This window comes from Carassius auratus, unplaced genomic scaffold (genome assembly GCF_003368295.1).
Source record: "Carassius auratus strain Wakin unplaced genomic scaffold, ASM336829v1 scaf_tig00214298, whole genome shotgun sequence".
Classification (NCBI taxonomy): Eukaryota; Metazoa; Chordata; class Actinopteri; order Cypriniformes; family Cyprinidae; genus Carassius; species Carassius auratus.
This window is the reverse complement of record NW_020527601.1, coordinates 26,973-45,230: the sequence shown is the minus strand read 5'-3', so window position 1 is coordinate 45,230 and position 18,258 is coordinate 26,973. Positions and strand designations below refer to the sequence as shown.

The following is an 18,258-nucleotide window of genomic DNA, read 5'->3' as shown; positions in this document are numbered from 1 at the left end:
TAGTCTTCTACAGGGAGGTGAATCTGAAATATCTGTCTCCTATGCTGAATGCTTCGTAAACATCTCATGTTCGATTTTGCTCTCCTCTTTCAAAGCACAAAGGTTAAAAGGTCAGAGTTGAACTCGCTCACCTCCATTTAGTAACTCAGAATGGTGACTGATAGTCAACATGTTTATAAGAGACAATAGCAGTTGGTTACCACTGTGGGATGTAAATCTGGAAGAGTATTAAGACTTTATATTGTTTTATGCATGTTTTTTTGCATAACGTGACAGTACAATAGTAGTTTACAGCATGCATATGTTCAGCAAATGGCCTCAAGCACATGGTTTGGTTTTCAGCATGTAACAGCTGCATTTGTAAACAGTTGCCGGCACTGGTAAGCTTCAGCCACACACATTCCAGTGCCTCAGCCCCATCAATGGACACAGAGCCTTGAACACTTGCTGCCTGCCAGCACATTGCTCAAAGGACCCAACACTGCTAAATATAGAGTCAGTGAGGGCTGCCTGCACTGTGCCTGTCTTTTCTTCAAGGTGTGTTTTGAGGAAACAAGCTGACAGGCAAAACCATAGGTCAGCCACGCCATGCTTCTTCTTATTCAGGGATGACAGATTTCTATTGATTCTGTCTATTAATTTGACAGCTTTATACTGTCAGTGCATGTGTATCCTAAATATAAATATAAAAAATAAATATAAATAAAAGTTTTGTTTGAAAACCAGAAACTCCTATATTGATGGTAAAAAGGTTAAAGGTAAAAAGTGTGTACTGTCCTGTGTTGGCGTAAAGTTGTATTTGCAGTGGTCTCTCTCTCTCAGTCTCTCTTTGAGTGATCCCACCAGCCCTGAGCTTCATGTTCAATACAATCACACTGCAAACTGCTGAGGACAGCAGACACAGGGCTGCTCCATTTTGTTCACCAGACATTTTTAGTGTGTGTGTGCGTTTGGGCTGGGGGAGGCCATGAGGTTTAAAAGAGAGCGAGACCCATCATAATATTACAATAGGTGACTGTTCCCTCATATGCCATCATTTGACTAGAAAGTAATTTGATAAAGCTTCTGAAAAACCCTTCACCTGATATACATCTGTTTCAGTCTTCAGACTTTACAAGACATAAATATATATTTAATCCACAATCTCTGTGTTATAGCAAAAATATACAGAAAGCACTGCATGTTAAGACTATAAAGAGATGGTTAAATTTGATAGGGTCAGTGCTATTTTGAGGTCTGTACAAATGTTTTTGAGACCTGGTATGGATCAAATCTAATTACATGTGCCTGGAGTTCTGCTTCGCTCTGCTGCCCTTTCACACTAGTAATGAAATATATTCAGCTTTAATGCTAACTCATATGTTTGTGTGTGAGTGTTTATTTGAGTCTATTTGCTAAAACAAGGAAATTCCTATAAATATACAAATTTATTCATCTTAAATATTTGGGAAGATGACCTTAACATTTAATGTTTAGATGTAATAAATTAGTTTCATGGGGCTTTCTAAGATCAAGCTCAGCTAACAAGTTTTGAGCTTGTTTGCTGTGGTTAATATGTTTGAGTATCTGAACATACTTACTAAACACACACACACACACACACACACACACACTACGGATTGAAATATGTAATTAATGAATAATTCAGAATCTTGTGTTGTTTATGGCAAGTTTTCATCCGCTAGTAGGCCTAATTGTTAGTAGTTTATGTGCTGAGGTAGAAGAGCAGAGATGGCTTATGTCTCGTGTTTTTGTGGCTTCAGCGGAAAGAGCTTTGGACACAATGAACTTCGATGTGGTCAAAGGAAAGCCGATCAGAATCATGTGGTCACAAAGAGATCCGTCACTTAGGAAATCTGGAGTTGGAAATGTCTTCATCAAAAATCTGGACAAATCCATTGACAACAAGGCCCTATACGACACCTTCTCTGCTTTTGGGAACATCCTGTCCTGTAAGGTGAGAAGTAGGAAGTGACTTGTATATCTTTGAAAGCTGAAATTATCTGTTAATTTAATTTAATTTAACTTAATTTAATTTAATTAATTTGTTATTTTTTGCTCATGATATAGTCATGGAGGAATGTGTTTCTATATTTCTATATTTTTTGGGGAATGTGTTTCTATATTTTTTTCCTTAATAGTTTGTATATTCAAGCAATAAATCATGGATTAGAGTTTATTAAACAACTATTTGACACATCACAGACGCTGTGGTAGTTCAGCTATATAAGACAAACACTCTGTAATTTGATTCTTGATGCCGTCTCAACAGGTGGTGTGTGACGAGAACGGATCTAAGGGTTACGCCTTTGTGCATTTTGAAACTCTAGGACGCAGCCGATCGCGCCAATTGAGAAGATGAATGGCATGTTGCTGAACGACCGCAAGGTTGTGAGTGTCCAAGCAGGGTCATGTGACAGGAAGGAGGTCCATTGATTCGTTTGATTGACAAAGACAGTGTGCAGTTGTCAGTCACTAATGTAACGGAGAAGAACTTTAATAGAAACTTTGTTGAGCAATCAGTTTCAAAGGATCAGATTTATATACTCACCCTCATGTTTTTCAAACCTGTATATCTTTCGTAATTTTGTGGAAGGTAAAAGAAAAATGTCTCTTTTTTTTGTCTGTAAAATTAACGTTACTGGGGTTTAGCATTGATTTGGAGCATTCTGACTTTTTTTGTAAAATGTATTCTACTAGTCTTCTAGCATTTCAGAGCTTGTAAGTCCCTGCTGCAGCTGTTTTGTGTCTGTGGTTGGTCTGCAGCTGTCGGTATTGCATTTCTGCATCAGTCACGTTTCTGTCTCCTATGTTTTTTGTAGGTTTGTGGGGCGTTTCAAGTCCAGGAAGGAGAGAGAAGCAGAGATGGGTGCCAAAGCCAAAGAATTCACCAACGTTTACATCAAGAACTTCGGCGAGGACATGGATGATCCGAGACTGAAGGAGCTCTTTGATAAATATGGTGAGTTTGAGAGTATAAACGGATGTGGTGGTGGTAGCCTTGTAGTCTTTTTATCTGAAGATTTTGTTTCTTACTGCAGGTAAAACACTGAGTGTGAAGGTCATGACTGACCCCACAGGGAAATCTCGTGGATTTGGGTTTGTGAGCTACGAGAAGCATGAGGATGCTAACAAGGTACAATTATTATACAGGTTTTATGATTTGCTCATAATGCAAATCAGCTAAGATGCTGACGGTCAAACATGTTTAAAAATAAGCATGGAAATGACAGCAGTGATGCGCTGCCATTGTCATTGAACTTTCATGGGCTAGATAGATGGATGGACTGACAGATAAACAAATGAACAGACAGGTGATTTATTGTAATAATATTTCTGTTTCAGGCTGTGGAAGAGATGAATGGTATGGAGCTTAATGGTAAGACGGTGTTTGTTGGCCGAGCACAGAAAAAGATGGAGAGACAAGCAGAACTCAAGAGGAAGTTTGAACAGCTCAAACAGGAAAGAATCAGCAGATATCAGGTAATGAATTCTGTTTTGTGTCTTTGTGTATGTGTGGTTGTGTTTTTATTTAAATAATAATAATAATCATCAATTTGTGTGTATATTTGTGTTGACAGGGTGTGAACTTGTATATCAAGAATCTTGATGACACCATTGATGATGAGAAACTTCGTAAAGAGTTCTCTCCTTTCGGCTCCATTACCAGTGCCAAGGTGGGTCAAAGGGCGACTGTTTACAGTCTGTTTCTGTTTGAACACTTTGGGCAAATTGAAGGGCACAGTGGGAAGGGGATGGTTTTTGAAGGCCCTTTCCAAATGAAAGTGAGCAACCGAATTCCTTTTGATGGAGACCACAAGAGAGGAGGGTACACGCGTAGGTCACCTCAAGGAAGAATTTTGTTAATCTTAAAGTATTTTTCGCTGTTTATGATAACATTATCCTCAGTGGCACATTCATAAATATGTCTTTTATGATATTTAAACACAACAAGAAATATTCTTTACATATTTACATTTGTACAAATATTGTCACATGTGTTTGTTTTTAGTAGACAGTACAGTTGAAATCAATTTGAAGATACAAATAGGCTATATTTGACCCAGTGAAACAGTATTATGCTTTTGCAAGATTTATTTTTCTGTTTAACCTGATGGAAGAAAGAAGTGAGATTTAATGTAATGTATATCTTACTGTAGGTGATGCTGGAGGATGGCAGGTCCAAAGGTTTTGGCTTTGTGTGTTTCTCCTCACCCGAGGAGGCCACAAAGGCCGTGACAGAGATGAACGGCCGTATTGTGGGCTCCAAGCCACTGTATGTAGCCCTGGCCCAACGCAAAGAAGAACGCAAAGCTCATCTGACCAATCAATACATGCAGCGTATCGCTGGCATGAGGGCCATGCCTGCCAACGCTATCATCAACCAGTTCCAGCCTGCCGGTGGTTACTTTATGCCCGCTGTGCCACAGGTGGGTGAGATCCAGAAGTCTTAGACAACATTGACAGTCTGGTTTGAAGTAGTAAAATGTTCCATTAAATTATTAATAAACTCTCCGATTATGTCTTTTGTTTCTTTCTAATGCATCACAGGCCCAGAACAGAACGACATACTATGCACCAAACCAGCTCACTCAGATGCGTCCGAACCCTCGCTGGCAGCAGGGTGGCAGAGGTCAGGGTGGTTTCCAGGGCATGCCCAACTCCTTGCGCCAGCCAGGGCCCCGTGCCAACATACGCCACATGGCCCCCAGTGCTTCCACCCAGGGCCCACGCGGGATCCCCACAGGTGCACAGAGAGTGGGTGAGAAAACCCACCCACTGATGATGCAGTGCCTTGTTATGACACACACTGACCTGTTTTCCAGACCCAGACACCTGCAAATCATTTCAAGTTAAATTTTAAAGATTAGTATATTTGATAAAAGATGTCAGAAAGATTATCATGCAGGTTTTAGTTTTTCCCCACATTTATTGATTACAACAAGTGAGTTTGGCGATCATTCTGTACCTCACCATAGCTTTAATTTTATTTTCTTCTTTCCACAATTAGGACCAATGGGTCCCCGCCCGGGCATGGGGGTGACGACTCCACGTGCCATGCCCCCATACAAGTACGCCACCACCATACGACACACTCAGCCTCAGGTCGTGCAGCCCATTACTCTGCAACAGGTAATATAGAGACATACACCGCACGTAAATAAAAACTGCACCATTGAATAAATAATTCTAGCTGTGCATTTGTTCCGTTTCTGATATTATGGATTGTACATTTAATTCACTGATACATATTTGATTACAAAGGTATAGTTGGTATACTTTGTTGTCATAAAACATTGCCATTTCAAGAACAGTCATATGGTAAAGGTTTAAAGATTTGTTAAGGATCAAAGTAAATGAATTGAGTAGAGTTGCACAATACATAGGTACCATATTTGTTTTGTTTTCTTTAATAGTGTTGGCTGAAATTGGATATGTATCAGTCATAATTGAATATTTAAATGTGCATACTCATTCATTTACATGACCTTTTCCATCATCTAATGATGACTTAAAGGTTTTTTTTATTTAATATTGGCAAGTAATCAGTAAACGTTAAAATAATTGACTTTTCAGAACAGAATGTTAATATTGTGCACTGCTAGAATTAAGATATAGATTTAAAAAACCCGTTCAAATTCTCATTTTGTGGTTTCCGGTGTTCTGCAGGCTCAGCCAGCTGTTCATGTGCAGGGTCAGGAGCCTCTCACTGCCTCCATGTTAGCTGCCGCTCCTCCTCAGGAACAGAAACAGATGCTTGGTGAGATGAGGAGGCTGTAAGCACATTCAGCCTTACTAAACATATTCTTACACCCCGAGGACGGTTTTGGGCATTATAGTTTTATGTGATAGTTTACCCAAAAATTCTGTTGTTTGCTCACCCTAAGGTTGTTAAAAACCTGTACGAGTTTCTTTCTTCTGCTGAACCAAAAAGAAGTTAATTTGAAGAATGTTGGTAAACAAAAATTTACAAGTCCCTGTAAAAATACTATGGGAGTCAACTGCAACCGGCAACTGTTTAGTTACCAACATTCTTCGAATGATCTTCTTTTTGTAAGCTTCACAATAGAAAGAGTCTTGCAGGCTTGGAACAACCTGAGGTTGAGTAAATGATGACAGAAGTTTTCAGAAAATTGTGGTGGACTATCCCTTTAATTATTTTCTTATTTTATTCTTCCCTGTAGCTATCTCTTGACTGTCTTACACGTGCCCGTTCTGTTTTCCCTCAGGTGAGCGGCTGTTTCCTCTCATCCAGGCAATGCACCCCAGTCTAGCCGGGAAGATCACAGGAATGCTGCTAGAGATAGACAACTCTGAGCTGCTGCACATGCTGGAGTCCCATGAGTCTCTGCGCTCCAAGGTGACAGTCGTTAACTATGATAAAAGTCTCCAGTAACAGTTACTAGCTCTGCTGTTAGATGCAATAATGGGAAAACATCACAAGCTTTTAAAAATGCAAAGCTTATTGACTGAACCAGGGACTTAATATTGTGTTTATTTATTAAGATTTATGCATTGCCCAGCAGGGACTGTTCCTGAAATGTCATTTATAAACGACAATGGCATTTTATCATCTTATTAGAGCCATGAATCTCTGTGGTGAAGATGGTTTGGGCATTGTAGGACTGCTGATTTATCTCTGTTGTCAGGTGGAGGAGGCTGTCGCAGTGCTTCAGGCTCATCAGGCCAAGAAAGATGCCACACAGAAAGTGGGAGTCACCGCTGCGACTGTAGCCGCAACATCATGACCAGTAACTTTTCTTATTATCTGTAGTATTATAATTTCCATGCTTGTTGTTAGGCTGTTTACCTCACTGTTTTAAATGATTATGTAATTTTTATTTATTTTTATTTATTGTTTTCTGCAAGGTGAAGCTGAAAGGCTGAAGAGAGATCACCACTGTCTGGTTTCGTCTGGTGGCAACCAATAAGAACACAAAAAAAGAAAACAAGAAAAAAAAGAAAAATACAAAATGATACTTGAACACAAAGAACACATTTTTGTTGCAGAGCTTACATTTTTAACTCTGTAATGATTTTTCATCTAAAGTACATTTTAAAAAGAGGCAGTTCTGTGAGGGAAGAGCCTCTGTATTGTGGCCAGGACTGACTTTTTCTATGAGGAACTGGAAAACTTGGTTCTTCAGTGAGCTGTGTGTTTGCTGCCTTGATTGGCCCTCACTTGTCCCATGACAATAACCCGAGTGGTGTGGCACTCTAAATAAAGGGATGACTATTTAAAATGAAATATATTGTCTTCTTCTTCTTATAGCAAAGACAAAGGCCATTTTACAGACACTTTTTATCCAAAGTGACTTGCAGTACATTTATAGGTAACATTTTCTGCTCTAAGACCCAATAATAACAGAAGTGTTAATAAGATCCAATTTCACATTGAACTTGGACTAATCTTATGACCAAAACAATTTAATTCCAGTTTGTATCCTATGAAAGATGATCTCTGTATCAAAGCACCATAAAGGTACATACAGGTGCATCTCAATAAATTTGAATGTAGTGGAAAAGTTCATTTATTTCAGTAATTGGGAAACTCGTGTATTTTATCAATTCAGTACACACAGATTGAATTAGTTTAAGTCTTTGGTTTTTTAAACTGTGATGACTTTGGCTTACATTTAACAAAAACCCACCATTTTACAATTTAGAATATGAACATGCCAATCAGCTGATCCAATCAAAACACCTGCAAAGGTTCCCTGAGCCTTCAAAATGGTCTCTGAGTTTGGTTCACTAGGCTACACAATCATGGGGAAGACTGCTGATCTGACAGTTGTCCAGTGACAATCATTGACGCCCTTCACAAGGAGGGTTAGCCACAAACATTCATTGCCAAAGAATCTGGCTGTTCACAGAGTGCTGTATCCAAGCATGTTAACAGAAAGTTGAGTGGAAGGAAAAAGTGTGGTAAAAAAAGATGCACAACCAACTAAGAGAACCACAGCCTTATGAGGATTGTGAGTGAACTTCACAAGGAATGTACTGAGGCTGGGGTAAAAGCATCAAGAGCCACCACACACAGATTTGTCAATGAATTTGCTGAACCACAGACAACATCAGAGGCATCTCTTACCTGGGCTACGGAGAAGAAGAACTGGACTGTTGCCCAATGATCCAAAGTTTTGTATTTCATTTGGAAACCAAGATCCAAGAGTCTGGAGGAAGGATGGAGAAGCTCATAGCCCAAGTTGCTTGAAGTCCAGTGTTAAGATTCCACAGTCTGTGATGATTTGAGTTGCAATGTCATCTGCCTGTGTTGGTACGTTGTGTTTTCTGAAAAACATAATCACTGCACCTGTTTACCAAGAAATTTTGGAGCACTTCATGCTTCCTTTTGCTGACCAGCTTTTTGAAGATCCTGATTTCATTTTCCAGCAGGATTTGGCACCTTCCCACACTGCCAAATCACCAAAAGTTGGTTAAAGGACCATGGTGTTGGTGTGCTTGACTGGCCAGCAGACTCACCAGACCTGAACCCTGTAGAGAATCTATGGTGTATTGTCAAGAGGAAAATGAGAAACAAGAGACCAAAACATGCAGATGAGCTGAAGGCCACTGTCAAAGAAACCTGGGCTTCCATACCACCTCAGCAGTGCCACAAACTGATCACCTCCATGCCACGCTGAATTGTGGCAGTAATTAAAGCAAAAGGAGCCCCTACCAAGTACTGAGTACATGTACAGTAAATTAACATACTCAACAGAAGGCCAACAATTCACAAAAAAAAAAAAAAGTCTATTGGTCTTATAAAGTATTGTAATTTGTTGGGATAGTAATTTGGTGGTCTTTTGTTAAATGTGAGCCGAAATCATCACAGTTAAAAGAACCAAAGATTTAAACTTCAGTCTGTGTTCATTGAATTTATTTAATACATAAATAATAGAAATAAATGACCTTTTTCACAACATTTTAATTTGAGATTCACCTGTACACATACAGCTATCATATTTAATAGGTTATTATTATCACATACTGTAAATCATGAACACACTACATGTAAAGATAATCATATAAGTAATATCACATAGAAAAATATACATTTTAACTTATTGTTACATTTAAAAAAATCTATTTGGTGGTTTAAAACAGCAACTATAAATGAAACAAAGTTAACTTTTCACAACTAGGGTGACCACCTGCTAATAAGCCCAAGGGGGGACAAGGGGTATGTTTCTGAGGGACAATGTGGGACACTGCCTTGCGCGGTGGTGCCCCCACCCCATGGGCAGACTCACTGATAGTGGTTTACCCATTTCTGGCACATACCACCTTACATGGTATATTAATAATGCCCTATTCCCCTAAACATGTGGAATTGCTGATGCATGCTCATGACAGAATTGACAGATACACTTCCCTTACGATTTACTTTAGCTATTTTGTTTATTTTTCATTGCAATTTATTCACTTTAAATAAATTATAATATAAAATTATAGGATTAAAAGGAATTGTAGTTGCTCACACACCACAGGAACAGTTTAAAAAAAAAAGTCTAAACTCACAACTCCAGAGGTTCACGGAACGAGAAGGGGGAGAAAGGATGGTGAACTTGCATGTTTCAGGCAGGCGCATGAAAAAAAAAACAGTACAGGAGACACCTTCTCTTTTTTAATTGATGGTGGCGTGGCGCTGCCTCACTTTCTCCATTTTTCGAATTGGAAAGCGTGCATCTAAAAGTTCCTTCCCAGTGTGTCTGGTATGCACGTGCCTGCGCTGTCATGACAACAACGAAAAAGTTGACAACAACCTAGTCAGCAGTTCAACTGAGGGGTGGGTGTGGCAACAGTAGCGTGCTGAACTGTCAAGTAATGTTCGTTTGGCTGCCTGGGGTTCGACCTACTTTTTTTGAGCAAGCATTGATTATGCGTGACACAGTCTCAATTTGTGGGACGCATGAATTTGGCTTTAAACGCTGTGCGCGCACGCGCTACGCGGGACGGGTGGTCACCATAGACAGTAAAAGAAGTGGTCACCCTAAGTACAACTGTGAAACCATATCTGAACAACGGACAGTTGTGTATTTATGTGATGTTATTTGTACTCCGCATCACTAGAGGGCGACACACCATTTAGAAGTGACGAAGGTTACAAGCAAGATGGCGGCGATGGGGCGTGTTCTTTCTTTTACTGTCTACGGTTCTTTATGTTGGTAAAAAAACATCCAAATTATAAATTACAATCAAAATCGCTTCGCTCTCACAGCGCTATAATTTCATTCCACAATCACATGCATGTTAGTGATGCGGTTCCGATTATCATCTGTAGCCGGGAAAGCAGCAGAAAATTAAATATGAGTGTGTTGAATATTAAGTATTATTATAAGTCAAATATACGGTCTTGTGTTCTCATGTGGTCTGGCGGAAGAAGTGGACGGGAAAGATTGTGAGACAGGTGACAAACTGTCATTGATAACATGGTGAGTTATTGAACCACTGACTTCTGTGGTCTCATAAAAAAACAGGATTGTGCGCTGCAGGAGTCTAGGTTAATGTCTGTTGGGTTTTGTGTTCTGCAGAATGAGTCGGAGCTGTTTGGCAGAACCATCCGAGTGAACATGGCCAAACATGAGCCCGACCAGGTGAGGGGCTTTTTGGTTTCAGTAGGGTGCATGATAAATCTCTTGATTGTTTTTCTATTGCTTGCACTGATGATGCTGTGTTAACCCATTACTTGCATGTCTAACATATGTGTTTTTCGTTGCTGTTCTGCTTGTTTTTGTTGTTGTTGAAGTCTGGTCTCTCTCATGCGCTCATAGGTCTGCTGTCGATGGCAAACTCTAGACCCAATGCTAATGACTGGCAGTTCTTCATCACTGTTGATAATACAGACTGGCTGGATGTCAAACATGTGGTATTCGGAGAGCTCATAGAGGGCATGGAGGTGAGCTGCTGACTGAGGGAGATCAGGACCGTTTCACACTATTGTTCAAAAGGTTATTTTGAAAAAGTCTCTTATGCTCACTAAGGCTGCATTTATTCAATAGTAATGTTGTAAAATATCTTTTACAATTTAACTGTTGTCTATTTTAACAAAGCTGAGTTTTCAAGCAGCCATTACTCCAGTCTTCAGCGTCACACCGTCTTTCAGAAATGTTTCCAGTATGCTTATTTGCTGTTCAAGAAACATTTATTTTTATCAAAGTTTACAACAGTTATTGATGTTTTAAAGATTCTTTGAAAAATAAAAAAGTCAAAAAGAATTTTTTTTGAAATGAGAATCTTTTTTGATGCATTAAAAAAAATCTGCGCTGTTATTTTTGATGAATTTGATACATTCTTTCTGAATAAAATATTCCCTTTGGCTTTTTTGTCCTGTTTTCTAATGGCTTTGTGTCTATGGCAAAACCTAACAGAAAGTCATCATTTCCGACTGTGGAGAGTTTGTGTGAATTCAACATACTGTTGTTGTTTTTTGTAGTACTTTAAAATATTTATTTTTATATTTACAAACATTTTATTGTTAATTAGTGACCTATATACAAGTTGTCATTTCAAGTGAACAATATTACTATAACATTTATTAATTTTCGAGTCTTCTAGACACACACACACATTTCAAGTGTGAACCTCTGTAATTAGTAGTTTAGGAAATGTATAATGTGTTACTGACTCCATCCTCTAGATGGCAGTAGTGCTGCAGGAAAACCTCTGCAGTCTTGTCACACCCTACAGAACAGATATTCCCCCAAAAGGGCAGCGTTCATTGAATGAAATCAGATATCTCTACAAAGAACATTTAATTCCGATTACTGATAGCATGATGGTTCAATCCCGATTAGGAATTACCCCCCCCCCCCCCCCCCCCCCCCCCCCCCCCCCCCCCCCCCCCCCCCCCCCCCCCCCCCCCCCCCCCCAGTGTGCATGGTACCCTTGAGTCAGACACTTAACCTCAGGTCACTAAATGGTCTCCACAAAGATTGATTTTACATGTTCTGCTTCTTCAGATCGCTGGTGAAAAAAATAAAACAAACTGTAACACAGCTAAAATACTGAACTATGACCAAAATAAATTTGATTGTAAACTGAGAATCATTAGTTTGTAGAGCCACTGAAAACGCCATTAAGCTATTTGTTTTAAAAGCATAATAGGTTTATTCACATCAGCAACCCAGCAAACATTGCCCCAATCACACACCCCATACGACCATGTCACAGACACTTTTATCTGAATGCTTGAAGAGTTTTACAATTATCAGACTACTTTAAAACATAAAAAAACACTCAGAAAAAAGTAGCTACCATTTAAATACAAATTAAACCACTGCAAAATTGTAAGGGATTCATGATTAATTCAGTCAATCAGTTTAATTAGTCAGTCAATTAATTTTCGAATGATGTGTACTGGAATTGTGTTGTTTGTCAAGCTTCATTAAAAGTGATTAAAGCACATGGGGTTAATTCAAAAAGATTAGAAAACATTCACATTCAAGTTCATAATCATACCAACATTCATATTTAAATTCCCTTGGGTTTATCTCAACAGAATTACAATGAAGAAACATTTAGAAAATCCACATCCTCAAACTATTAATCCTCTCACATCCTCCATCAATTCAGAACTGTCTAGGAGAATACTGAAGCGTGAACAAGATCTCAGTAAAATATTTCTGGACACTAAATATCACAGGGTGTCTACACAGAATGCAACATCCAAGTTATAAATGACATATAATGCCTCAATACATGCCATGGACACTACATAAATGTTTTGTGTTGCGTGATCTTGTCTGTTTTTTGTTTTGGTTTTTTAGAAAAGAAGACGACACCAAGACAATATTTTCTCCCTTTCTGTTGAAGATCACAGATGTCTGAGAATCTGAAGTGTTTATTACGGATAAATGCTATTGTAATGTACTGGAATTACAGTCTTCATTAATAAGAGACAAAACAGTATGATCTTAAATCCTAAAAAATTGATGAATGATACGTTTTGCAGACAAATAATGTATTGCTCATGAGAATGCAATTTAAATGAATTGTTGTCTGCTTGCAAAGTATCAACTTTTATCTCTGGCAATGATTCAGAAATAAGGAACAGACATTTTTTTGCCTTCTGGACTTTCCCCAGTGAAAGTACTCCAATATCCCCCGAAAGGGTCTCAGAGCTAATGAGCCGCTGAGTGTGCTGTCATAGAAATGCACTGGATTGAACTTAACACCTGTGTGATCCAGTAATATCTGAGTAGCAGCAGTTCCAGAGGTCAAGTGCTTTGTGCTCTTAATGTTTCCCTAATGTTACTTTAATATTAGCAAAGGTTATTGCTTCTCCTTCAGCTGCTTCTGAGCATTTATTGACCCCTGCTGTAACAAAGCTCTAGAACCGAGAGCTATTTTTTGCAGGCATTTGTACGTGGTAATTGTTATTATTATTTTTTTTAATCATTTGTACTTCAAAATCTATTTGCATAGAATCTGTTGCTAGGAAACAGGTCACATTATTACATTATGTGCTTCAATTGTTCATTTGTGCTCTTAATTGCCCTGTTAAGGCTAATTCACACTGCACGACAGAGGTTTGGTGAGTTAGTGGGATCAATGTGTTTACCCCTTTTGCAGTTTGTTTGAGTTGGTCAAAGTTTGTGTTCAGAAACAAAACTTTAATTGTGTTAGTCGGGTCATTAGTCGTTTTTTTTTTTTTTTTAGCAAATTTCCAGCCACAAAGTTTAACCTAAATTACTATCCGATACAAAGTGCACAAAACAAATGAAGGAAGAGACTATATGAGCTGTATGACTTTCTTCACCTAAAGTTGAATAGTGGAGCTGTGATTTTAAGGCGCTAAACATATATTTGTTTTACATGTTCTTCTTACCATGCAAAGGAACACATTCCAGTTTCAAGCACTACGTGCTAGCTTCTTGAACTTCTCAGGAGATAATGTTTAATCTATAAATATTGACCAGGCATTCTCTTTCTCCAGGTCTGGAGCGACTCTGAAGGGTCATCCGAGGGATGAAATATCCTACTCATGCAATTCTTCCACCTCTCTCAGGCAAGCTGAGAACGAAGGGGAATAAGATCCCTTTGGCCTCCACAGGTGCTTTCAGAGACTCGTCTTTGAATCGACCTCCATCCTCCTCTACAGTGAACTGAAGCGTCTGAGATTTATTCACACAGTAGATGCAATTATCGATGACAGCGCATCGAAACGGCAGTGTGCTGCCCTGCTGCTGCTGGGAGGCGCAGTCATGCCACATCTTCACGATGGTGTTGTATTTAAAGACACTGATGCCCTGTTCACGGTTTACATCAAACCGGTAGATGAAGCTCTTGAGAGCCACCATGTCTGTGGACTTTTTCCTGCTGTTGTTGTATGGACACTCTTGCCATTCGTCTCTTTTGGGGTCATATTTGAGCAACCTATAGAACAGAGACCCTCCCGAGACATACAGCTCGCCGTTACACGTAGTGGCTTCGTGAGCTACCGCAAATGCTCCTTTGGGTAGAGGAGCCACTGCCGTCCAGCGGTCCATTCGAGGGTCGTACTTCTCCACCGTGAACAGACATTCACCACCAATGGCGTACAGGTTCCCGTCCATGGAGACGAGTTTGAGTTGCGATCGCGCTTGCTTCATGGGTCGGACTTCGCTCCAGCGGTCTGTGATGGGATTGTAGCAGAACACTTTGTCCGAGACTTTGCTTTTCTCCCCAGTTCCCCTGATCCCGCCGGCCACAAACAAGTAGTTGTACATGGTACAGATGCCGCAGCCTCTGGTGTTGATGTCTTCTGGCATGACGGTCAGCGTGTGCCAGTCCTTGCTGCTCTTATTGTAATAGTAGATCAAGTGATTGTCCTCAAAAGAGGTGATGGAGAGAGGACTCTGGGGACGGCTGCTGTTTCTGCTGGGCGGTCTGCTTCCTACACGCTCAAACACGTCGTTGATTTCCGCCACCATCAGACACTGGCGGCTCTCCATCCGTTTGCGCAGTATGAGGTCTCTCTCTGAGCCCGTGAGGCGCCCGTAGACCGCCGGATCTCTCAGAACCTGAAGAAAGTTGTCACTCATGAATCGATAGGCGGTTTCTTTCAGTTCATTTAAGCGCTGCTTTTTGGCGATCGTTAGGATTTCATAGCAGTTCTCCGGCGTGATCTGTGTGGATATGGTGTCGATGGCGGCTTGTACCGCACAGGGCATCTGCAGGATCTTTGCTCCTGTGATGACTTCCACAATATTGTCTTTGCTTACGTTCATCTGGGAGGAGTAAACATAATCTAAAAGCACCAATAAGGTCTTGTAGCTCATTCCTTTTACCTTCAGGATGTCTCGAGAGAGCCTAGCCTTAAAATAATCACTTTTCTCAGCTAATACTGATTTGTGTGCTTGTATTTGCTGTCCGCCCACCTCTATGACTAAATTCGGCTCTTCCTTTGCAGATAGAGCTTCTCTTACTGCAGATCCAGTTGGCTTTACCCCTTGGCTCGATTCCAGCCTTGTCTGTCCAAACGATGTTCTGTTGCGGGTCTGATCTGCTCCTTCAGAGGAACTTAGAAAGCATCCTAGCGTTTTTTCAAGTGACCTTGTTTCTTGGGAGCTTGAATAGGAATTATTTCTGTCCTCTGATGTGGAGGAGACATTTTTAATGTCAAACTGACTCCGAACCACCTCACCATCTTTTGGGACATTGGACAATTTGTCAATTTCCTTTTTGTTCTCTGCTCTGAAGCACACAGAGGGTGCCAAACTGGAAGCTACCTTCGTGCCATTTGTTTCTTCTCTAATATTTCCTTGACTTGAAGCTTCACTCATATTTCTCAAACTAAGGTCCAGATTTGGTGCTCTAGACGAGTCCAGAGGCTGTATGTGCTCTTGAAATCCACTGTCACTAGAGACGGCGTCTTGTGCGTATTCTGCACCTTTTACAGCGCCGTTGTTTCCCAAACTCCTGTTGTCAGTTAAATCTTCTGACGTATCCCATGTACCCGGGAGACCCTGCAGTATTTCCATGCTCGGGAGGCCTGTTTTCCCCAAAGCCGGGACATTGTTATTGTTCCCTTCACCTGGTATAGGTGATTCTGGAGAGTCAGGGTTTGCCGCATGAAATATAACGTCTGCTTGTACTGTGAACATGTTTCTGTCTTGCAGAGTGTTGTTCATCTCTCTGTAGTTGTGGTACACCTTACGTCACTCATTTAGTGCTCTCAGAGCAACTCAGAAAATTTTCCTTTCCCAGCAGTAGACCTAAGTTAATCCCGGTGAGCCTCAGGAATGATTGGCAGATTCTAATTATTGGGGTAATGATCTTGCAGAGACCACACTGGTGTGTCCTAGCTGGACAGGTTTGCTGTTTGTTCCATCAGTGGACATTTCATCCAGGTAAACAACAAGAACAAAAAAACATCAAGAGAAGATCCTTTGTTATCAGTTTTAACAGCACTGGGGCCAAACCTTCCGAGAAAAGACGACAAAATTATTCATTCATATAATTACACTCATATTACACATTTATTCTAGGCCTAATCCAAATTATTAGAAAGTTAATGTTAAAATCTTCTAATGTGGACTAATAGCAAGTGGTGCTCTTATGGGCAAAAACGTTTCATGTATTCTTTTCAACAATGCAAATAATCTGTCTTCAGCAGTGACAGTAAAATAAACCATGAACATCACATACTGAGTTGCTGTACCCCTCACTGATCAAAACACTGACATGCTCCATTTAAATCACTCTAATGCGCATGCGCATTGCTTGCAAAGCTACTGACAGAGCATTATGGGTTAAATCTATAAGAGCTCGCGAAACAGCACCTTTAATTAAAATAAATCTAAAAACAAATGTACAGCAAACGGCAGACTTGTATATTAATAACGACGAGGAAAAAATGAGTCATTTTCAGACAGATAAAGTAACGTTGGTCTTTGAAATAATAATACTGAATATATTTTAAATTATTCAATAGACTTGGTAACGTTACTTACGCGTTAAGCGGCGGGATTTCTTTGCGCAATTCCTCACACAAAGCGCTCTTATGTAAGTCAGTGACTAACGTTAGATCTAAATACACCGCGCTGCAGGGAATCCACACATTAGTCTACGAGGGCTGAGTTTTCCCAAATTCAGACCACTTAACCATTCACAGGAACGTACTGTCCATCCCACATTGTAGTAAAACGGTAACGTTAGTTCAACTAGAACTTCTCTTTCCCCTCCTCATCCTCGACCAACTGTATGCGTCTGAAAGCCTCGGCAGGAAAATCGGCGTCCACAAAATGTCATAATCTCAATGAAAAGAATGAAACGAAATAGATTCCATAAAGCCACCCTGTGCCTCGGATCTGACCGACACCGCCTCTCTGTCCTCGAAATGATTTGCAGTATTATTAATTGTGTTGTAGGCTGAGGTAGTTATTGATCTAAACCACACCCCCGTTTGTGTTCACCCTGATCAAATCCGCGGTAAGCGCGCGACGCGACGCTCCTGCACACTCAACGCGACGCCAAATGAAGGATGTTGCGCAATAGACAACGGGAACTCCCAAGCGCAGAGCATTTGAATGTTTATTGAATAAAAACACTAGCTAAATGCTGTGCTGAAGCATTTTATTATTCTTTAATAAAACGTGGTAGTGATAAAGCACAGTAAACCGGCTCAGTCTGTGAAGAACACTGACTATATTTGATAACGTTGACAAAATACAACATGAAACGAAAAAGACGTCTACTTACATGTCCACTCTATAAAGAGCTCACAAATGTCAGAAAAAAAATAATTTCAGGTTTTACTCAAAGGAGAGAGAGAGAGAGAGAGAGAGAGAGAGAGAGAGAGAGAGAGAGAGAAGCCAAGCTGGAAAAATGGTCAAGAACAGCATGACTTCATCTGGCCTTCACGAATGTGGTGAAGTTTTATGAGCACATTAAGCAAGCCCATTACTCTCCTTCTTGATATTATGGGCTACATTGGTCTTCAAGAGAGTTCCTAGGGTAACCACTCCATTTCAGAGAGCATCAAATCATAGTTGAAACGGTCCGTCAGCCTGACAGCACATGGTCAGACTGAGATGTCACTATTAGCCCTCTAAATACACACATCAGCTGTTCTCAGTCCGAGGGGACTCACAAAGATCTCTGAGCCCACAAAGACTGAAAGCATTGTATATATTAGTGTGGCATCCTGTGAAGGAGGGAGTGAGGGAGGAAAGGCCTCCAGCAGAACAACTAAATCTTACCCAAGGACTTTATTTATAACTTAAATGTCAGAAGTTTTGCCCACTCTTGATTATGACAGATATCATATCAAAA

The 18,258-nt window shown here is 40.2% G+C and overlaps 1 protein-coding gene, 1 long non-coding RNA gene and 1 pseudogene across 2 annotated transcripts; 2 read left to right on the top strand and 1 right to left on the bottom strand.

Moving 5' to 3' along the window:
* Window positions 1–1,723: 1,723 nt before the first annotated feature.
* Window positions 1,724–7,249, top strand: LOC113091795 (polyadenylate-binding protein 4-like; annotated as a pseudogene).
* A 2,926-nt stretch (window positions 7,250–10,175) lies between these two features.
* On the top strand, window positions 10,176–11,219 carry LOC113091796 (uncharacterized). The gene is made up of 3 exons (XR_003287439.1): window positions 10,176–10,436; window positions 10,536–10,598; window positions 10,776–11,219. It is a non-coding gene; the product is annotated as an uncharacterized LOC113091796 (long non-coding RNA).
* A 2,412-nt stretch (window positions 11,220–13,631) lies between these two features.
* LOC113091794 (kelch repeat and BTB domain-containing protein 11-like) lies at window positions 13,632–17,474 on the bottom strand. Its single transcript, XM_026257422.1, has 2 exons — window positions 16,938–17,474; window positions 13,632–16,406 (listed from the first exon to the last, which is right to left on the bottom strand). Exon 2 carries the CDS (start codon window positions 16,113–16,115, stop codon window positions 13,986–13,988), a length of 2,130 nt encoding a protein of 709 aa, XP_026113207.1. The 5' UTR covers window positions 16,116–16,406; window positions 16,938–17,474; the 3' UTR covers window positions 13,632–13,985.
* Between the last annotated feature and the right edge of the window lie 784 nt (window positions 17,475–18,258).